General features: G+C 44.6%; 1 protein-coding gene across 1 annotated transcript in view; it reads right to left on the bottom strand.

The window, feature by feature from the left end:
* GABRB2 (gamma-aminobutyric acid type A receptor subunit beta2) overlaps window positions 1-24,054 on the bottom strand; it is a 950,662-nt gene that overhangs the window by 583,564 nt on the left and 343,044 nt on the right. Inside the window, exon 4 of the mRNA XM_069199371.1 lies at window positions 896-1,116. Within this exon, the coding sequence (XP_069055472.1) occupies window positions 896-1,116 (221 nt within the window). The remainder of the gene's footprint in view (window positions 1-895; window positions 1,117-24,054) is intronic.

Below are 24,054 nucleotides of genomic sequence, written 5' to 3'. Positions count from 1 at the left end.
GACCTTGTCTGTAAACGTTACCATAATTCTGAAATGCATGGAAGGGTTCTTATGCAGTACTTCACATTGAAACATTGTAGCTTATTTGGAGTAACAGACCTATCCACTTGTCGGCTTCACAAGGACATGCACATTCCTCTGACGGACATGCACATTCCTCTGACGGTAGATCACTATCAATCATTATGAATCAGGTGCGTTTTATCACAGTATTTCTACCCCTCGAACCCACATTACAGATATTGAGGGTGTAGGTAACAATATGGGTCAGAAGTACTCCCCATTTCAGGTTTTGGGGGAATAACATTCGAGAATCAGTTTTACGTCCCAATTTCTACAAGTTCTCACCTATAGTTTCACCTGGGATTTTGTCTGATTTGATGTGTAAACTGAATATCGATCACAGACTATCAATGAGACAAAATATCAAGGACAAAATATCGAGAAAAAAATGACAAGAAGGTATATTTTTTCTATATCTAACTCCACATATATGTGCCTAGGTGGTTCATATAGCTTCAAGGTATGTATATGTGGAGTTAGGAATAGTAAATCTATACTTCCTATATGCACTTACCTTTTGATATCTTGTCCCTTGATATTCTTGACCCACAATATTCTGGGGTTCGATATTCAGAATTATAATCATCTGATTTCAGCTGGCCAAATCTCTATGCGAACATGCAATTCCAAAAGTGCTGTAACTGTGACGACACAGGCTGAAATATTAGCAAACATGTATTTGAACAATTAAAAATGCTGAGATGACTTTTAATATTGTTTATTGAAATCCAGTGCACCAATTTCAGTTGGCGTCAACTGTGTAATGCTCTTTATTTATGAATACATTGAGCATTTAGAATGTTAGTGTGCTTGAGAAACCCTGAACACTGACCTTAGTCCATAAAGCACTGTTCCGTCAGGGTGCAGTCGAATCATTCTGTTCTTGACTGTTACTCCATGTACAAATGACTTTTTGTCATTGAGGAAGTAGGTGTCTGGTACCCAGAGCTGATCTGCAACTCTGTTGTCCAATGTCAGATTTAAAGGTATCTCAGAGTAAGACAATCGCTTATCCCTCCAAGCTTGCTGAAAGTACATTGTCAAAGTGTAGTCCTGTGATTACAGACAAAGAGAAAAGAAAACACAAGTTAACAAAGGACTGAAGAGTCTTAGATCAGTTGTTCTTAGCCTTTTGACTTCTGTGGAGTCTATTTAATAATTACTGGAATCCGGGGACCCCTATTGAATCATTTTTGGAATCTGGGGACCCCCAATGGATCATTATCAGGGACCTCGGTTTAAGAAATCTCAATGATTTGAACCACAAAATAATGCACAAAAAATATAGCAACAAGTATTTATGTGAAAAATACACACAAAAATGAAATATTTATTTGATTCACAAACATAAAAACTCAAAGTTGTCATTTTAATAGGAAGATTACAGTTATATTAAATTCGAATGAGGCCACCCATTATTCATACTATAGTATGTTTAATGCTGCTCCCACAAATCATTCTGAGGATACCAACTTCATTTTTAGTCTTCAATTTCAAATTCTTTCACATTTAAAGTTCATTTTAAAATTAGCAATTTTACATTTTGTTTCTGTATTTACATACACCTTTCTAATCAGTTAAAAATATTTAATTTTCTAACAAGTTGCAGATCCCCTGAGTAGACTTCGTGGACCCCAGACCACTGCCTTAGAGTATTTTTTGCTAAACTCACTATATTAAGTACTTGAGTATTTACAGGGTACTTAACGTATACAAAAAACATTATTAACTTTAATAAACAATATTGTGTTTATAGTAACATGTAAAACATAAATATAGATCAAATATCCAATTTTGAAGCATAGAAGGTGGTTCTAAATATGATGCAAGTGGAGGCAAAACAGTTATATTATTAACATATATATATTATACACTGCTTGCCAATGATAAACTAAGCTACAAGATGCCGTGGAGAGAGATGCCACAATCTGGGAATAGGGTAGTTAGAATCTTTCTGTGGTGCTCCAGGAGGTTATTTTTGGGCCTATTTTAATCAGGGGAATAGAAGCTTCCAAGTTATTAGGGGACAGTTCCAGAGGAGTAGTCCCATGGGGCAGAAGAATTAGGTTTTTAAGGGTGGGGGCAAGGGTAGGTTTGCGGTAGTGAGTACACAATTGTAGGCAAAATGCTTATTTCTTACCAGCGAGTAGGGAAAATGATTTCAATGAGATACAAAGAGGAAGATTGCCCCTTTGTTTGAAATTAGGATCATAATTGTTTCTAAAACTCTCTTTTTGGAAAAATACCCACCATCCAGTATTTTGACTGTAAAGAGAGTTGGGGGGTCTTTGTATCTGAATGGGGAAGATGAAAATCGTACAAACAATTTCATGGCCTACAATGAATACAAGTATGCCTATTAGGATACCAAAGAAGTTGTGGGTACGATAAATTGATGACCTCTTTATTATCTGGAGGGGAACCAGAGAGTCAACACAGAAAAATATCTTGACCTTCAATTCTAACAATGCAAATTTAAGATTCATAAGTGAAACCAGCTCAGAGCAAGTAACATTCTTGAATCTCCAGGTATTTGGAGCAGACAAGAACATCTGTACATCCTTACACAGAAAGCCCACTGTAGACAATTCCTTACAGCACACCAGAAGAAATCACCCTAGGAATATGAAATTGAGCATTCCTTTTAGGAAGCTCCTTCGCACTTAAACAAATAATATTAGAGAACAAAAATATGACTTGGCTGCGAGGACGTGATGGAGTTTGTGGTCAGAGGATAATCTAGGAAAGTATTTAGGACAGCGAAAGAGAAGGTGCAGGTGATTAAAAGAAAGGACCTCTTGAGAGAAAAACCCAAGGCAGAGAGGGAAACATAAGATTCATAACAGATTTCTCAGAAGATACATCCAAGATCTACCAGATTCTTCATAGAAACTGTCATATATTTCAAGCACATAAGATATTAGGTCCATAATTACCAAGTCATCCAGCAGTGTCCAACAGATGCAGTCATCTCTTAAAGATCAGTTGGTACACATACATTTTAGGGATACTAGTAGCAAACCCAATGAAAACAGAATGGGAGGCTTCTACCCTTGCACTAAATTGAAGGCATGCAAGCAAATCTCTAAAGTGACCGCATGTGAAATTCCAGGTTTTAATACTCCTTAAAGATAAAACATCTCATGAATTGCAATATTGATTACACTGTCTATTGTGGAGCACAGTACATTATGCCAAGAAGCAAGTCTTACAACATATGAGAGCCATAAGAAATAAAGATCCTACTTACCCAGTGGCCAGACACTTTGAGGAGTCTTACAGGAGTAATAGTAATTTATGAAGATTCTATTGTCTTCATTGTGTACCACTTGAGGTAAGCGGAGAAAGGATCTTGAAACTGAGGAGTTTGGAGTCAAGTTATATAATTGATCTCCAAACAAAGGTATCGAATGGCCTCAATTGGGGTGATGAGTTGGCATCTCACTTAGAGGTTTAATATGTCTTGATACAAAAAGAATTGTCATTTTGATATTAATTGTTTGAGTTAATAATTTGATGTGCAGTGCATGGGGAGGGCGCAAGTTATAGTTACCTCTAACTGTAACTGGTACATTTCTATGGTTTGGTATGTTTAATATGTCAGCCTAACTATTACGTCCCTGTAACCTTTGTTTTTTTTAAGTTAATGTTTTTTTTTATTGAATTTCCATGTTTTTTTAATGTAAAATAATTTTCATTACCATACGTTAATCCAACCACGGCAGTGCATGGCCTTTGGCCAGATCCTTCTGCCAATCCCCCTAACGACCCAACCCCATGCTGCGCATGCCCCTTGGTCATGTGCGGAAGAAGTTGGCCGCGGCCTGACACTTTCTGGGTGTAAGAGTAGCTGTGAGAGTGTCTGTCTGTGTGAGAGAGTGGGTGCATTATTGTCTTAGTGGGTGTGTCAGTGTCTCTGCGAGTGGGTGTGTGAGAGTGTGAGTGGGTCTGTGAGTAGGCGCATAAGTGTCTGTTTAGATGTGAGAGTGGGTGCATCATTGTCTTAGAGAGTGTGTCAGTGTCTTTGTGGGTCTGTGAGTGGGTTCCTGAGGATTTCAGTGGGTCTGTGACTGAGTGTGTGAGAGTCTAAGTGGGTGCATGACTGTCTGAGTGGGTCTGTGAGTGTGTGCAAGAGGGTGTGAGTGGGTTTGTGAGTGAGTCGGTCTCTGAGTGGGTGCGTAATGGTTTGAATGGGTATGTGAGTGGGAGAAAGAGAATGAAAAAGAGAAATTGAGAGAGAGAGAGAGAGAGAAAGAAAATGAGGAGTAAAGAGATAGTGAGTTGTTGAGATAGTGAGTTGTTTACGTTTGGTGAATAATTATACTTTCTTGACAAATTGAAAATAAAAATGTATTTGTCATTTCAAAAGACTGACATCACCTTTTAGTAAGAACCTTAACCGTTTTAACTTTTAAATAAATTAAAACAAGGAAATGACCACAGACCACCTGGACTAGAACTCTCAACTTTCAATGGAAGGGTCTGCAACTGTCACCATTAAGGCGCAGGTGATTGCTTATTGTTTTTGAAGTCATTGCATGGTGGGACCATTGCAATGACCATCTCTCTTTCCCGCTCTCTCTTCCATCCCATAATGCACGGGAGCCTGTGCTTTTTCAATTTTCATCAGTGAAATTTTTAAATAAATCTTTTTTTTTTTATCTCTGGGACTCCAGCACCAGCACTAAGGGGTCACGGTTTGACTCTACACTGGCCCCTTTTGTTTAATTTTACACTTTTTGTGGCCCCTGGATAAAGCCAAGTCCCAACATGGCTGTCAACACTCTCTTGTTAAAGTGTTGACAGCCAATCAGGTCTCAGCACAAGATCGGGAGGGTTTGCGAAGCCTGTGCGTCCTTTATATACAAAATTGGATTTTCTTTAATTTCTCTAAAACTACTCAATAGATTTACACAAAATAACAAAAGGGCCTCTTTCTGGACCCATAGCTACCTTTCTGCTATATTTGGTGTAATTCTGTCCAGTGATTTGGACACTATCGCTGTTCAAAATCTCTATGGAACAATGAATGGAGAAAACACATTTTGGGACTCCCCTTTTTCTCGGTCCTCTGCTTGACGGATCTCCGTGAAATTTTCCACCAGACAGCACCTAACCACCATTGTTTTTGGGAAAATTTCTTGAAGATTAATCAAATGGTGCCACAGTTATTACCAAAACAAAAAACACTTTGGGGGTCATTCTGACCCCGGCGGTCATGGACCGCCGGGGCCAGGGTTGGAGGGAGCACCGCCAACAGGCTGGCGGTGCTCCACAGGGTATTCTGACCGCAGCGGTTCAGCCGCGGCCAGAAAGGGAAAACCGGCGGTCTCCCGCCGGTTTTCCGCTGCCCTGGGAATCCTCCATGGCGCCGCAGCCTGCTGCGCCGCCATGGGGGATTCTGACACCCCATACCGCCATCCAGATGGCGGTATGGGGTGTCGTGGGGCCCCTGGAGGCCCCTGCAGTGCCCATGCCAATGGCATGGGCACTGCAGGGGCCCCCGTTAGAGGGCCCCACTTTGTATTTCAGTGTCTGCCTTGCAGACACTGAAATACGCGACGGGTGCCACTGCACCCGTCGCACCTTCCCACTCCGCCGGCTCAATTCTGAGCCGGCGTCCACGTGGGAAGGATGATTTGCACTGGGCTGGCGGGCGGCCTTTTGGCGGTCACCCGCCAGCCCAGTGCAAATCCCAAAATACCCTCAGCGGTCTTTCGACCGCAGAGCGGTATTTTGGAGGGGGGAACTCTGGCGGGCGGCCTCCGCCGCCCGCCAGGGTGAGAATCACCCCCTTTATCTATAGAAATTAGGGCCCTGATTTATACTTTTTTTGTGCCGCACTTACGTCATTTTTTGATGCAAAAACAGTGTAAACTTACAAAAAATAACACAAATGAGGTGCAAAATTAGTATAAATGAGGACCCTGGTTCTAACTATAACTACCTAGTGGTGACTGCCACTAGGTGTTATATATATATAATGTATGTATGTTGAAAGGTGGGTCATTAGTTGTGTGTCCTGCACAAGTAATGGGTCGCACACGACCGCCACTGGGAACCAAACACCCCATTGTAGCACTTGACTCTCATTGGGTAAAAACAACAGATGATGGATGGAATGAAGAGCAAATCAAGCATTCACCCCCTGTCACAGATACAGGTTTAATACATCAGTATTTTTGCTTGCCATGCCATTCCAATTTGGGTCCAGCCATATGCAAATCAGTCTTGACCCTGCTCCCCATGGGAACAGTCCAGCCCGAACAGCCAGGCCAGGTCCTCCCTGGACCAGAAAAAAGCCTCCTGGGACAGGTTTCAGGGTATTACCCTTCATCAGCCAGGCTAGCATGAATCTGTTGGCATAGCAAGCACGAGACCCACGTTTGGACATACCCTTCCCATTTGGGGCGACAAAAGCAGAAACAACAGATGACGTAAAGAATGCAGAGCAAATCAATCAGTCACCCCCAGTCACAGATCTAGGTGAAATCCATCCATGGGGAACATGGTCAAGACTGATTTGCATATGGCTGGGTCCAAACTGGGGTGGCATGGTGAGCAAAAGAATTGATGGATTAAACCCAGATCTGTGACTGGGGGTGAATGTTTGATTAGTTCTGCAGTCCATCCATCATTTGTGTTTGTTTGACTCTCATAGGTGAGCAGTCTAAGGCTTACTCAAGAGAGGTGGTGTGGGCTAGTAATCTCCATTCAAGGGCACGCACGCATGGCACTCAATAAATGATTGTCCAGTCTGTGCTTTTTCTTTTGATAAAGTAAAAGTACATTTATTACGCACACAAACTACTTAATACTATGCAACAATTTACAAATATGCACAATTTGATGGCATTACCCTTGGATGACATTGTGAAATCTCTCATGCTTCCCCCTAGGGGAAACATAATCTAACCAACCACATGGCAAAACAATCCCTCGTATACCAATACAACATTTGCCTATAATATAGAGTGAACGCACTAAAACCTGATGAATAAGCATACTTATTGTAGTGGAGAGCAGATATCAGTCTTATTACACAAATCAGCATTACCATAAACACCTAGAAACATGTTTACAGTTTTTTAAATAGTAAAGATTACTTTCAAATTACATTGGTGTATCCTCATACCCGTGATTACTCTGGTGTAACACCAACAACCAATACACAACAAGCAATGGTGCTTTACATTTGTTTGTAACCCTTGGGGGGATTATATTTCCTTTGTCCCACTCAACCTAGGGTGGGGGACATAAACTTGGTATTGGGGGGATGCTGCGCTGTTCTTGCAGCTCCCCCTGACAATGGGCACTCGGTTGGTGGTGGCCCCATCTTCCTGGGGCCACTACGAACTGCACATTGTGTGCTGGGGGACCTGGGCACTCAACGCCTTATGGGCCATATGCATATTTAATGAGTGACTCTTCCGCTGTGCCTGGGAGAGCCACTTCGCATTTCCTCTTGTGGATTTCCCATTGTAGGCTTGCACTGCATTTCCTGCGGCAATTGCAGCACGGAAAGCCAATCCCCGGCTGCCCTCATCGTTGGGTGGTGCCTGGTCCCACACAACATCTCCGTCAGGTAAGTATTGTCAGGGAGTGGCTCGGGGAGCCCACCCCCAGCCGCTCCTGCCAGCTCCTCACACGGCCAGCACCTCCAAGTGCTGCAGCGGGAGCCGGCCTGTTCTGCTGCTGGGCGGCCAGACAGGCTGTCTTGAGGGATTGCAACGGCACTCTCCTTAGGGCCTCCTGGCCTGGAAGGGTCCCAGATGATAGGGGGCAAGTCCCACTGGCTCCCTGTGCCAGCCTTTCCTCTGGGTGCACTCCTTTCCTTCTGGGCAGCGTGCTCTCCTTGCACCAGCCCAGACTTTCCCCCAACTAGTCCTCAGGGGGAGTAAGTGAGACGGCTTAACTGGCCCTGGTCTGTGCCTTGCTGGGCCTGAAGTCCTCGAGGAGCAGAGTCCCTGCCCCAGGGTGCAATCAGGGTGTCTTCTTTTCAGTTGTCTATGACGCCCGTCTGCAGGCTCAGTGTCCAGCAGTGAAGCTCAGCCAAGACAGAGAGCTGTCCGTTGTGCAGGAACTTTTAAGTGGGGGCAGAAGTGTCCAAGCCAGATATGACACATCACTTCCTTGCCCCTGTCCCTTCCTTCCTGAACAGTCCTCTGGGAAAGCTCAACAATGGTGTCGTCCAGGAGCATGGGCCACATGTGCTCTGAAACTCCACCCCCCCTTCCTAGCATTCCTTTCAATCTTTGATGCAAGGCCCTGCTCAGGCAGCTTAATAGAGCAGTAATTGACCCTAATCCTGAGCTGAGTCAGAGAAAGATGACATTCCTAGATGACCGATAAATTGTACAACTATGCTTATGTAACCTACTGCATCATTCTTTTCATACAGGTGACAGTGTACATTGGTACGACTCTGGTCTCTGTGGACCCTAGGGGACCTGAGTTATGCCCTAGGCCACTCTTTCCAATTGACATTGAATGGAGTGTCCCTACAGTGAAACGTCAGTATGCACACTGATGTTGACATGTACTGGAGTGTCCCAATGGTAAAAATACAGTAAGCACACTGACTATCCCTCCTCTGGGTACACCCATCTCATGAGCCCTACTCCTGGTCACCACCCACTCTGCATAGTTCTTTCTGCGCCAAGCTCCCTAAGCGCAGTTCTTAGGCTGTGCACACCAGGAACCCTCCCCTCACAGCCCTTACATGGGTGCACACACGTGTGCACACATGATTACGTGTAACAAACCTGGGGCCTCCTACTCTTGCTGCACCACAGCAGCCTTTCCTTAGCAAGGCAGCACCAGTGGTCACACGCGCAGTCCATATTACCATGAGCTTTCTGTGGGGAAGTCCCTGACTAGGAGGCTCCCTCACAGTAAAAGGTCAAAAACCACGTGGTCAAAAAGCAAAAAAAATCAGGGCAGACCAGATGGTCAGAACCATCCTCTCACTGTATACATCTATATATATATATATATATATGTATATATATATATATATACACACACACACACACACATGCATCAAACATTTCTTTTAGACCACAGAATATTTAGTTTGTTGCACATCTTTTAACCATTTGAAATCTCTCATAGCTATGTTACTGAATAAGCTGTCAATCTGTCTAAGATCCACTTTCAAACAAGACACAAGTACCTCCTTTTTCAAGGACTGCACCTCGCCTTGTAAGATTTTTACAATGACTAATAAATATGGTGAAAAACCTAAATGCATAGCTTGACTGGAATTTGTTTTCCTTAGACATTTTCTAAACCTTTGCAAATTAATTTCTAGACAATGCCGCCAACCTTCATTGCACCCTTCAAAACTTATGAGGTAGCCACTTAATGCCCAGTTTAGCTACATAAGTTATCACTACTACAATAGAATTGCCAACAAAGAGGTGAATTAGAGCTCTATGTAGATAGTGCCGGTGCTTACCTAAGGCAAGGGAAAGCGGCAGCTTTAGAACATAGGATCTGATTATAACTTTGGCGGATGGAAAAGCCCATCGTCTCCAGTTCATATTAGAGCCGGCGACAATGCTGTTGTGTGTAGGGTTCACCAGCAGCCATCACAGGGCTGGCCAGGGGTGCCCCTGCACTGTCCATGCCAGGTGCATGGGAAGTGTGTGGGCCCCCTGGGGTCCCCTGCACCATGTCTCCAGACTTTTCATGGCAGTGCTACCACCATGACATTAGCTGTCTGAATCCCTGATCTTGCACATTAGGACCGCCAGCACTTCCAAACCGTCATGTAGTCGAAATCTGGCAGTGCTGACGGTCCAACCCAGCGCTGCCGCAGAGGTCATAATGTAGCGCTCCAACCACCACTGCGACCCTGGAGGTCATTAGAGCCCCAGTGTCATAATGAAGCCGATAATGTGAGATGAAAAAGTGTCCAGAATCAAGAATATAATTTTTCCTGAAACACTGAAGACACGTGCGCCTCTAAAGACTCGCTCTTTTCTAGTAACCCTAGTTCTTTGTGTTCCATCTATGAAGATAAAAACGGTCGGTCAGTGTAGCAGGTCTCTTAAACGGGTAATTCTGTGGTTCACTGAGCCTACAAATGGCACGCAAAAAGGCCGATCGACGCTACATCTTGGCATACTCTGGTGGCTAAGGACACAATCGCGTAGAGTACCCGGAACAGTAATGTACAAGAGACCTTTAGTAATAATCTAGGTTGGAAGACGAAACCTTGCAAACAGATACATATCTTTTAAATGTAACTAGGCAACACACTCCTGCATTACCACTGATCCAGTAATTAGCGGTTATTAGCCAGACAGGTGTGAGAATAGTCGCTTACTGTCTGACAGGGGAAGGAGACTTTTTTTTAAAGAAAACACTTTCGTGTAATTTGCATTCGACTCTAATTTCAATTCTTGAGGAAATTAGTTGTTTTAAGAACTGTGATTATTCTCCTGTTTAGCTCTGTAGGTGCTGCTAAGGCTGCTGCTGGTAAGATAAAGTGCGAACTGGCTTAGGAATCCATTGTTTCAAAGGCTGCAGACTCTTTCCATCATTGCTGCTGATTTATGACATTAAACTTTAACTGCGTCTTTTTCGGATAAGTGATCATTTACATTGTTTTGCATTCTAATTTGCCTTGCTTATTGACTAAATCACACTAAAACGTGTAGATGTGCAATACAAAGTCTTACATAAAAAGAAACAGGTATCTGCATCTAACTCATTGAGGCAAAGCCTTATGTCATAAAATCTACAACTCAGTGTCGAGCGCCGTTGAAAATCTAAAAGAGTTTCTTAATGAAAGAATACTCCTTGACCAAATAGAAGCAGCAATAAAACATGGATACATCCAAAGCATGCTGGGACTACTGAGAAAGCCAAACATGGCAAATTAAAGAAGCATTTGCAATGCAACGGTCCTCGCATTTGCTAGAGAGCTATTAGCGTTGTAAACTCCTAACCGGATGTTTCTTGCCACACAAATTAAAAGAAAAAAAACGAAGCAAGATTGCACTATGTAGACCCCAGCGCGATCACGCTGCGTGGAAAATAAAAAGATAAAGTAGTCCAGAAACCATGCTGAAAACTTGGAGCCTCGTCTGTTTTCAGTAGTTTACTGGTGCTGTGTAGGTGGGCTGAACACTGGAAAGGCATGACGTATGCATGCCTTTCACGAATGAAAGGAACGGATTTTAAAAGGCAAGCCCACAAACCAATGAAAGTGACTGACGTGACATGAGGGTGGTTAGAAGCCCAAAGAGAGATTACTGCAGGGGACGAGCACTTTGCGCTCGCCCCTGAAAACCAAGGAAAAATCCAGGGCTGGTGTGTGGTGGAGCCTGTTATTCTTCTCTAGCAAACACAGCTCATGGTAGCCAAAACTCATAAAGCATGCAGCAACCAACTACTTACTCCATACTTGCTACCTCTTGGTAACAAAAAGGGGGCTAGGGATAGCTTGGACAGCTGGACTTCTTAGATGTGGTGCTCTGGTCGACTGCAATAAGTTTAACAACATCTTACTGGATTCTACTACTCCTCAATAGAAGTACAAGGTCTGTGCATGATACTTCAGCAGGCTACTAGCCCCAGCTGCTAACCAACCCTGAGGTGACCACATCTGGTGGGCTGTGGCACCTTTTCAACCCAGAACACTCTATTTTGTCACTTTTAAAGATGGCAGAAGTGTTCCTCGGCTAGAGGTGTGGCTACCCTTCTGGGGTTGAACTCCCCCTGATGAACTAATTTCCTTACCTGCTTTGGTACAAATGTGCCTGGGGCAGTAGGCCATCTTTGTCCTCCACCAGGGGACAACCTGCTTGCAAATCAGAGGCGGTGTGCCCTTTGAACTTCACTGCATTGATGTCAGCCACGGCTGGCATGTAGGCAGAGTGAGGGGGGTGGGCAAATGTGGTGTTGCTGTGTGCATGATTGCATGCAAGATGAGCGATGTGTGTAACTAAAAAGAAAAAAACATTCACCTTGCTTGCTTCATGATGTTCTATGTCCTCCTTGCTCCGGTCTCCTCATGATCCAGCAAATTCCCTTAAGCACCCTTAAGCAATCCTGGCACTGCTTTCATTCGAGTAACCACCATGAAGGAAGCGTCAGGATTGACAGATGGGTTAGAGAAGTTTAAAGTACACATGTCTGACTGGCCGAAGCGAAATAGCTGGCCAAAATGACATGCACACTCTAAACTGTGCACAGCTCACTGCTGCCACTGAGCAGCAGTGGCACCCTCATCCTGAAACTCGATTTGGTAAATTGACTTTATTACCATTTTATTTTTTGTCCCTGGGTGGCGTTTTAGGCACAGAGGCGACACTCCTCTGTCCTAAAGGAGGAACAGCTGCTCCTTGATGGGCCACTTCACTAGCCTTCCCATGAGGAAGGGAGAGAGGTGTGACCTCCTTCCATTCCAGACCATTGTACTGACTTCTGGGAGTGTTTGCACCTCTGCCCAGGTGATCAGAAACCTGCCTTGGTGGCAGCAGATGCACACTGGCAGACAGAGCAGAGGAAAAAGCTGGTCACTTAGTGGGCAAACTCTAAGGTTGCTTCCTTGGTTCATGCCACATCACCCTCAAGATGAGATTTGTGTCAGTGGTGAGAGGGCATGTTGTTTGATACCAAACAACACTCACTCCGGCAGTACCATATTGGAGTTGGAGACTTCGGGTTTGCCCAAGTGCTAGCCCATGTTATCCTGTGGAGCGCTGTTCACTCATAGTAGCCTTTACTGGAAAAGGCCACCATAGGGACATATAAGCTTGCACTTATATATCCACACCTTTAATATAATGCACCCTTCCTTCTGGCTCAGGGAGTTGAATTTAGGGGTGACTGGCATATATTAAAGACAGTGATGGGATTGTGCCACATGTTTGTGACCACAGTAAAGTACGAGCAGTATGCCTTGCTCCTAGAGTCTACAATGGCAGATCAGCTGTCAGTAGTTTTACTTGGGTCACTCAGGGTGGCACAAACAGCGCTTCAGGCCCTGGTGACCGCTTTAACTCCAAGGACATGGGTACCACTGGTACCATATACTAGGGAAGTATAGGAGGGTTCAAGTACTTGCCAATTGAGAATATCATTTCATAGTTAAACATTTTGGGAGAGGGCACTGGGGCCTGGTCAGCAGGCTCCAGTTCACTTTTGGATTCCTAACTAACAGCATCTAGAGCAAAAAGTGTGGGGGTACCCATCCAAAAAGGGCACTTTCCTCAACCCTTCTCCAGTGGGAAGACTTTGTCCCACACTGCCAAACCGGTTCCTCCCTGAATCGTAAAACAAGAAACCCAGAACCAGTTTCAGTCTTTTCATGGCCTCATCAACCAGATATAAATTGGCTTCAGTGTCACATTGTGCACCGGACCCATGTCTGGGCATCAGGTGCTGACACTGGCTTTTTGCCTTGCCCACTGAATAGTATTTGTGCCTGCAGTAACTGTAGCTCAGGGTATTTTGCCATGCTCCGTGTGTAGAAGTCTGTCAACAGTATGTGCAGCACACGTTTTTCAACCATACTCTGTATCATGTACTCATATCCACGTACATGTAATTTCAAGCCTCCCCCTCCCGAATCCACTCTCATGGGGACAGACCTCTTGGTATAATCTATAAATAAAAGCATTAAGGAACACAGGGGGTCATTATGACCTCAGTGGTGAGTGTTAATGTGGCGGTATGACCACCAACAGGCTGGCAGCACATACCATCACATTATGAGATTGGCGGGTTGGCTGTGGCCAACCCGCCACTTATCCACCCATACCGCCATGGCGGTATGAGCCGATGGGCCGAAGATGTGTATCTCCAGCCCAGCGGCTGACATAGTACCACTGGCAGCATTAACGCCATGCCACGAACACCATGGTGGGAGGCCCTACCTGTGACAGGGAATGCCTTCCCTGTCATTGGTAGGTGGCTTCCCCACCCCCCAACACTCAACTGACACCCCCACCCCTCTGCCATCCAAACACACCCACCCCCTCCGATCATCATAAACACACCTCATCCCCTCCGATACTCATTCCCACCCCCTCCAATCATCACACACATCCCCCCACCCCCTCCGATCCTCACATACCCCCAACCCCCTCTGATTCTCAGACACACCCGTCCACCCCTCTGATCCTCAGACACACACCCCCATACACCCGCAGACCCGCACCACGCATACACCCAATCACTCACGCTGGCATACACGCATTCATATACACACTGGCATACACACATTCATACACGGGTACATCCAGACATGCTCACACACATTCTCACAACAATCACACTGACATGCAGACATGCACTAACTTCACCATTCTTATGTGCATTCACTCACGGGCATACAACCACGCAAACAACACAACACACACAGAAGCATTCACACACTCACTCACACATTCTTGGACACACTCAGACACACACACACACACAACACCCCTCACCTTCCCACCCCCTCCCCTTTTGGAAACCCGACTTACCTTGGTGGAGGAGGTCTTCCGGCAGGCAACGGGAATGGGTGTTGGTACTGCCAGCAGTGCCCCGGCAGCAGAACACCACCAGGCCATATTACTGGACATAATACGGCTGGCGCCGTTCTACTGCCATGGAGGTGCTGATGGTAGCAGTGACACCTTACCACCGTCTACCACCATGACCACTGCCGGAATTCCGCCCTTCTTGTGGCGGAAGTCTGGCAGTGCTCATAATATGGCAGATGGATGGTAGCTGTGGTGGAGGTATTTTGGCGGCCGTCATAGCAGCGGGAGGTGATTTTTACCGCCGATGTCATAATGACCACGACAGTGTGTATCAAGAAATTCTTAGCTAATAGATGGCCAAATGTCCTCAGAAGGACTTACTTCAAAGTACTTATAATCATTTGCAGGCACCCTTATCACATATTCTAAAGTCTCTTAATGGTCTATAAAGCATATGGACTATCCAACTTATCGTCTTCATTGAGTCAATTACATATACAGCTGACAAACTATTCTGTGCTACATCACAAGTGCCTGCAGAACAACAACCAACATATTTTATTCAATAGAGCCAGCACATTTCACTGCACAAGCCCACTTTTGCAAGGCTTAAGATGTGCATCTCCGTAATATAGATTTGTTAGAAATTAGGTCTCTATGTGGAAGATGTATGTAGGGACCACAATCCTAGTCATGGTAAGTCAGTTACACTTCTTAAATTAACCTATGTTCTCCCCCTGGTAGCTTGGCACAGAGCAGTCAGGTTTAATTTAAAAAAGCAATGTGTAAAGTGTTTGTGCAACACCTATTTACAGTAACACAGTAAAAAAAAAAAAAGACTCCACACAAGGTTAAATAATAGATAATATCTATATGATTAAAACAAGACCACAATGACAAACATCCAATCAGAAGAAGTGAGATATGAATTTTTACAGATTAAATGTGAAGACAGTGCATAGAAGTCTTTAGCAGTAAAAAGGTTACTTGAGGTCAAGAGGGTGCGGGTGCAAATCCAAATTCTAGGCCAACCACAATGGAGAGTAGGCCAGCTACAGAAACCATGCAGGGTCCCATGAGCAGTACTTTTGTTGGAGCAATGCGTTGATGACAAGTACACAATGGGGGTCATTACGACCTCGGCGGTCTTTTTACAGGACCCCCGAGGTACCGCCGTGCTGAAGACCGCCAGTGGTGGCGGTCTTCCGCTCGGCGTATTATGACCGTTGGCTGCTCTCCATCCTTGTTCCGACGGAGAGCCGCCAACAGCCATACTGGCGGGAGGCGGGGAAGTGGAGGTTGCTCCACCTCCACCGCCACGCCAACAGAACACCGCCCAGCGAATCACGACCTGTGATTCACTGCGGCGGTGTTCTGTTGGCGGTGTGGTTTCGGCGGAGCTGCCCCCATGGCTCCCGTCCCCTCCTGGAGGATCGTCGGACCAGGTAAGTCTTTTGTCCGTGAGGGGAGGGGGGTGGGGGGGTGTTGTGTGTTGTGTGGGTGCATCGGGGTGTGAGTCTGTGTATGTAGAGGGGGTGTGTGAGTGCGTGTATGCCTGCGGGTATGTCTGTATGGATGTAAGCGTGTATGTGTGAATGTGGGTGTGCGTGTATGACTGTGTGTGTGGATGTAGGCATGTATGGTGGCGTTTGTGCGTGTAAGTATGTAGGTGGTGCCTGCGTGCGTGTCGTGTGGGTATGGGTGCAGTGATGTTGGGGGTCGGGGTGGGGAGGGGGGCCCTGCCACCTTTGGGGGGTGGCAGGGGTGGTGGGGAGTGTAGGGGAGGGAGTCGGGTGGGGGTGGGGGCTGGGGGAGACCCCTATCAGTGCCAGGGAAGGAATTCCCTGGCACTGATAGTGCTTGCCGCCATGGTTTTCATGGCGGTTCAGACCGCTGGAAAACCGCGGCGGTAAGCTGGGTCCAAATACCGCTGGCGGTATAGTGACGGACGCCGGGCTGGAGACACAGGTCTCCAGCCCAGTGGTCGTCTCCGCCCTGGCGGGCGAAACGGAGAACCGCCGGATGACCATGGCGGTAACCGCCATGGTCATAATACGATAAATAAGACCGCCAGCCTGTTGGCGGTCTTACCGCCGGTTCTCTGCCTTCCGCCAGGGTCGTAATGACCCCCAATGTGTTGATATTTTGGGGTGATGCTTTGCTTTTTGAAGTTTGTACCTGCAGAACCCACCTCTGAGGGTCATGACTGTAGTGGGGCACCTCGGACAAGTGTAGGACTCCCAGATGGCAGAGTCCAGCAGCACCAGGAGAGATGCTAGCATTCCTTGATGTCCCTGAGACTGCAGAAGATCAGAATGCAAGCCAGCAAGCCTATGGAGACTCTTGGGTTCAAGGATGTTGGGGACAAGTCCAGTGTCTCCCACTGCAGGACAGAAGCAGCAGGAAGAAGGCCAACACAGAAGAGCAAACAGCAAAGTGGCAGTCCCTCCTACAGCACAGCACAAAGCAGCATTAGGCCATCACAGCAAAGCAGTTGCAGAGTGGCAACCTCTTCCGGCTGCACAGCAGTCCTTCTTCCTGGCAAAGTGTCCATGGTTCCAGTAGAGATCTGATTTGGTGGGGTTTGGGATCCAGTATTTATTCTTTGGTGCACCGGCCACTGGTTCTGAATGGTGGGAGAAACCTCCAGGCCTTCCTTTCCTTTAAAATGTAGAGATGCCATGCCTCCCCTGTCATGGCTCCAAGTTGGCGGGAGTGACAATGTAGGGTACAGAAGCCATATTGTGGGTGGACAAGACAAGTCTATTCAGGTGTGAGGCAGTGCTAAGCTCCACTCCCTACCCGTCAGACCAGTTAATGTCCTATTAAGGTCCATTATGTCACACCTAAACTCCAATTGTATGTGGCTGTCTAGAGGAAATGCACAAAGCCCAGCTGTCACTCACCCCAGGCATTTCTTCAGAGGGAGGCAGAGGCACAGAACGGGTAAAGTAAGAAAATGTCAACTTTCTAAAAGTGGCATTTTCAGATTTAAAATTTAAAATTTGACTTTACAATAAGTAGTGATTTCAAATTAAGTCATGAGACACCAAACTCCACATTTCTAATATTTCCCAATTAGGAGTTAAACTTAAAAGTTATTTTAAGGTAATCTCAACGTTATCCTATTGGGAGACAGGCCTTGCAAAAGTGAAAAACTATTTTAGTGGTTTTTCACTACCTGGACATATTAAACTTAAAAAATGCATGTTCAACTTTGTATGTACATTGCATCCTGCCCTTGGGGCTAACTGGGCCTACCTTAGGGGGACTTACATGCAATAAAAAGTAACGGTTGGGCCTGGCATGTAGGTACACTTCCCAGGTTGCACTGACAGTTTAAACAGCGCACACAGGCTCTGCAGTGGCAAGCTAGAGATATGATTGGGAGGATACTCTAGTGGGTGACACAGTGCTGCAGGCCACAAATAGCATTTACGTTATACAGAGTAGATGTGCCTCACAGTCAATATTATATGAACAAAAGATTCCCAATCAGATTCCAAAGTTTATTTTCTTGTTCATGTTTTTTTAAAACCGTCACACGTTTACAGTGAAAATAGCCAACTCCCTTGGTCCATAAAGTGGACTTCTTCAGGGCTATAATACACTCGATACAAGCAATATATAAATTGATATAAAAAACTACAACCCATACCTCAACAAGATAAAAAAGTATATAGATGTTAAAGAACAGACAGACATGATACCAAATAGCACTTATTGACACTTCAAGAGGAAAGAAGGAAAAATGTCAATACCAAAAACATTCATAACTGTAAGTGCACGAAACAGTGCAACACACAAACAAAAAAAACAACAATCAATACTAAAATGACAAAAGATTACAGCTTAAATTGTGAACACAAATCCATATCCTACAACCTCTGGATTCGTAGTACTATTATCATCTTGTCTATTAGCATAATGACCTAGTATAACTAAATATGGTATTGCTAGAAAGACATTTGGAAATGGCTATAAACAAACATAGCTATGGGAACCACCGATATCATGTGAAAGGAAGTATAACTATCCACTGCCCAACAGTGAATGGCCACACCAACAGATAAATGTTGATAACCAAATGTCCAGAAGAAAGCCAATCAAGTGTGACCTTACCACCTGTGGTGTTAACACATAACTATTGGAACCCACAATAAAGTTTAAAACAAAACCACCAGAGGATCCTCATATGAACCCCAATCATACTTACTCCAATTGGTGCCAAAAGCCACACAAGAACAACCCCCTCTTGTATCTCGTATGGGGTAGTGATGCAAAACACAGACCGACCACGTACATCCCCTTTTAAAGTGGCCCATAATCATTGTAAACTAATCACACCTGTTCACGATACCCCCCAACTTGTGCACCATTCAATTCAAAGGCTGGTCACAAGTTGGAATAATGTTGGCCATCTTAGAACAATCCCCTGAAAATTGCCATTCAATTTGAAAGCAAGATACAAGTTCGAATTGCATCGTCCATAAGAAAATAGTATCCAATCTATCACCACACTATAGGGGCAAGAAAGAACTCCTAGCTCCATTGCTAGTAACCCAATGTTATCAAAAGCTGTTGCTGGGGTAATACATATGCCCAACAGTCCATGTCCCATAGGCATTTCCATTACCTCATACCTATTCGCAAGGTTATGATTTGCACAAACCTAGTTTCAAAACCAGACTGTAAAAGAAAGTCAGCCATCTTGTGTGTTCCCAATCAGTTCACAAGCAGATCACGGAGCAGAGTTACATTGACCATATGGGAATAGTGTCAAATATATCACCAGGGCCTATCATTGCCTCACACCTGTTCATAAAGATTATAATTATGGGAAGAAAGTTAGTTGGGCCATCCTAAGTGTTGCCATTCAGTTCACAGGCAAATCAAAAAGCGGAGTTGTATCAGCCACATTGGAACAGTCTCACATATATCGCCAAGAAATAGGAATCAGAAGACAGTCATGGCCACATTTATAGTGATTGAAAGGAAATATTAGGGATAGTATCTATACCTGAACATCCACAGCCCATGGGCATTACCATTGCCCCACACCTGTTTGCAAAGACTGTAACTCGAACCTTCCTTATTTTAAAGCCAGGCCATAAGAGAAGATTGCATTGGCCATCTTGGACGTGTGCCAGATACCTTGCAAAGATACCAGGGTAGGAAAATAATTTCTGCCACATAGTTAGTACCCCAATATGTTTGAGAAATAATGTTAAGGCTATACAGTTGTCTATGTTGTATGGAAAACCTTTATGACCTTGAATACAAAATATCACAAATCACTCAAACAAAGCACTTACAAAATTAATTAAGAACACCATGTAAATTTATTTCATACCCACCATTAAATCCAGAGAGAGATGGTGGTACTAATCCACCAAAATCCATAGTGGTAATGCCCTATCATTCTAAATGCCCCAACGAAATATTTACCGCAAATATGGCCTACTGATTAATACCATATAGGATAGGCATCAACGGAGATCAAAGGAGATCAACTCGTACCCAAAGTCGTGAGCCCTGGGGACACCCACATTCCAGACCATGGAACAGAAAGGTATCATATATTTCCTCCTGTGTATCACATTGTACCTAACAATATAATATAAAGGAGAGTCTCACTCTATGAGGGGACAAGGAAAAGCAACACATTATTTAATCACCAAAGACATATATCATATGTGGTCTTGGAACCCTTTGCCAGTAACGTAATAACAATCACCTCTTTGTACAGTCGTATATTCCAATGTTCCAACCAAATATTTAGTACCATACTAATGGCAGTCATAAGTAGTAATGAAATTCACCATCTGTGTTGTGACCCATTTCCACACTGTGCAAACGGCATATACAGGCAGCTTCATATATATCAAAGAAAGCTCCCTCTCACTCCCTCTGGGATTAGGAGGTACTGTTACGACTCTGTCGTCCCATTTCTAGGGGGCGCTGTAAGGGGACTGTCGGAAGCCTGGGAATCACCTTCAACACTTATCTAGAGCCCCTTGCTGACTCCTGTTTGTTTCTCTTTTCTCCATGGTACACTTGTGTAGCACTACAATTGCTTCCTGGGACTGCAAATCCCACAATGCACAGCCTGGTAGTCAGGAAAGCCCGAATTCTGTTTCCCATTGTTTTCTATGGGAGAAGTCCAGTTGCTCCTTTTCACTGGATCCTCTCCTCCAGGACTTGCAAGTGAAACTACACACACCTGAGACCTCTCCTGTGCAGCCCAGCTTGGAACTGCTTATAAGCAGCCATTTCCTCAAGATCCCCGTCGTGCATTGGAGTTCGATTCCTTTGTGTTACAGACCCTTTGTCGGATGGTGTTCCAGTTTTGTTCCTGTTCTGTTCCAGCTTGATCCTGTTTCCTGTTTCTCTGCCCTGCTCCTGATTGTTCCAGCCAGAGTCTGCTCCCTATCTCTTTGCCTTGTACCTGTTTGTTTCTTCCAGAGCCTGCTCCCTGTTTTTCTGCCCTGCTCCTGCCTTTTTTCAGCCTGAACCTTCTCTCTGTTTCCCAGTCCTGTTTACTGCTCATTTCCTACTCTCTGTATTCCAGCCCTGTCCTTGCCTGTTCCAGCCAGAATCTGCTCTCAGTTTCCCAGTCCTGTCTCTGTTTGTCCCAGCCAAAGGTTTGCGCCCTGTTTTCAAGTCCTAGTCCCGCCTTTGCTTCAGCCGGAGCCTGTTCCTAGTTCTTGCCTCTGCCTCTTAGTTTGTTCCCTTCTGTTTCTGTTTCTTCTTGGTTATTTGTGTCTGGTAAGTGTTTTATCAGTCTTCACCAGTGTATAAGTGTCCTCCTTTGTTCTGGGGTTGGCTCCTGGTTTCCAGGAGGCAATTCCAGCCCCCATCGTTGTCCAGTGTTAGACGTTGTCTTTCGTGCCTAACAACGACAGTGTGCTATTGCTGTTTTCTCAGGAATCGCCACTGTTTCCAGCTGGATCCAGAAGAGCATGTCTTGTGTATGTAAGTACTTCCCTTGTTTGTTCTCTAGGGTCCAGAGACAGAATCATTTCTGCTGCCTCCTTTCTATGGAGCTGGCAGGGTGACTATCTGTAAGAGCAAACTGCACAGAGGCATTGACATTCCCTGTCACTGTGGGAGTTTCTGCGCCTTACTCTGGGTACAACCCCAGCATGTTTGTCCCTTAGTAATCTGTTTCCTGTTTGTTCACACAAGGGTTGCTTTGCTTGTACTTTCCTGTGCCTATCCATAGCTGTCCTTTCCGTGTATGCCTTTAGCTGCTCCTCTGCCCCAGTATACTACCTCTTTAGGATATTCGGTAACCTCAAGGGGTGTCCCAACCAAAGTCCTGATCAGACCCGCCCGAAACCGTGACAGGTACATGATCGACACCATGAAACCATATTTCATTATTGTCTGCATGGCATTCCTGCATGTGGAATGTCAATGGGTATCTCATGTCCTTATTTCTTATTGCCCAAACATGTTCCTGAATTAGAAGTTTAAGGGAGCGCACTTTGCTTCCCACAAGTATCATGTTACACCCACAGCCAGTGATGTAAGTAATACATTTCTTCTTGCAGTAAATGTGATATTGAATCTCATAAGTTTTACTAGTATTATGTCAAATCTACACATTACACTCCTGACATATGTAAAATCCCTTCACTGGGCAAGGAAGTCACATCACATCCTTGATTGTAGTTACATAGCTGAGACATAACCAATCTTTTATGGTTTTGCCCCTCCGAAAGGTTGCCTTGGGTTTATTTGAAACACTGTCCCTGAGCCCAGAGATCTCAGTTAATAAACCCTATTGTCTCTTCAGAATACCGTAAATCTCATCACCAAGCATGGTGTACTGGGTGATGAAAGCCAAATAGTTCCACTTGTTTCTTCCCTCTTTTGGCTTCTTTCTCAAAGTATCACGGCTAGCATATGCCCTGTTCTGTCTACTGCTTTGTTTAGAAAGTTTTCTTCATAACCCATGTTCCTGAATCTATGTTTTGCACTACTAATGTTGATGGTGAATGATTCATTGGAGCTACAAGTCTGCCTAATGGGCACCATCTCTCCAAATGGTATGTTGTTAATAACTGACTTGGTGGCATGAAGAATGTTATTGCCGGCTGTGTCCTTTCTATACATAGTGCTTCTCCACAAAGAACAGGATATCCAAAAACCCTATCCTCTATCTACTTTGATTTATAGTCCATCTGATCTTATATGGATTTTCGTTGTGATAAGCATGATACTGACGAAGATAGTCCACTGCTTCCTTCCATAAAATGATGATGTCATTGATTTATCTCCTCCAAAAAGACAATACAGTGGTCCAAGGGGAGGCATATCAGCCCCAGGCATGCTCCCTCTCACACCAGACCATGAAAAGGCTGACATAGCAGGGAGCAAACCTGGAGCTCATCACTGTGCCCTGTATTTGATAGCACAAGTGTCTATCATGGAGAAAGTAGTTATTTGAAAAGGATGATATCTGTCATCTCCATAATCTTGTGTTTGTGCTCAAGAAGACAGGCCTCTTGGGTGGAATCCCTCCCCCCTGGTGAATTTTGGGAAATATGTACAGACACAGGAATCGTGGATCCTTGATGGAAAGATCATTATACTCATCATCCATTAATAGACAACTCTCACCCCAAATATTGAGTCTCATGCTGATGTAGGAAGTCAAGATCTTCATGGGATTGTGTGTGATTTGTTCATAGAAGGTAGTGTCGGCAAGCTGTCTATTGATCTCTTGGATGTAGTCAATTCTATTCATTATTACTACATTCCCGCCTTCATCAGCCTCTCTGATAAGGATGGTCAGATTGTAACTCCTTCAGTGCAGTCATTTCTACCTGGATCAAATTATGACCCTTGCAAGATTGTCTTCTAGTTCTCTCAAACAACTTGTATAAATCCTTTGTCACTCACCCACTAAAAAGGTAAATGTTGTGATTTTTCCCACCGGCAAAAATTGAGAGTGGGGCTTAAGACCGCTGTCCATGTACACATTTTCAACAATATGCATATCTCCTCTAAGTGAATCCATATCACTTGTCCATCATCCTGTAAGGACATCAAAAGCTGTAAATCATATAAATCTGACACAGTTTGTACCGGGGGTCTTGTATATTCAATTAATGGAACAGACTGTAGAGGGTAAGAATTGAAATGCTCTTTCAATTTCAATAAGTGGGTGAACTTATACAGATCGACAAAAACATCAGTCATGTCCCCCATCTGTGAGGAGCAAAAGCCGAAACCCCTGCTGAGCACACTCTGTTCATTTACATTAAGGGAGTGATTTGATAAATTTACAACAACCAATTTGTTGGCATCTGTCATACAACTTACATCGCTGCTACCGTCTATGCTAGTAGGGCACTGAGTAGGCGATGCACCTAATTCTTCTTCAACTGTGTTTGTACCCCTTGGACCTCCACGTTTTTCTTTTTTCCATGTCCCTCCACCCCTTCAGGTTTTTTCTCCTTTTTTCTGCTTTAACTCCGAAGAGTAATCTTTCCAT

The sequence above is a fragment of the Pleurodeles waltl genome, chromosome 7 (genome assembly GCF_031143425.1).
Source record: "Pleurodeles waltl isolate 20211129_DDA chromosome 7, aPleWal1.hap1.20221129, whole genome shotgun sequence".
Lineage (NCBI taxonomy): Eukaryota > Metazoa > Chordata > Amphibia > Caudata > Salamandridae > Pleurodeles > Pleurodeles waltl.
The sequence above is the reverse complement of the archived record's forward strand: the minus strand, read 5'-3'. Positions and strand labels throughout refer to the sequence as shown.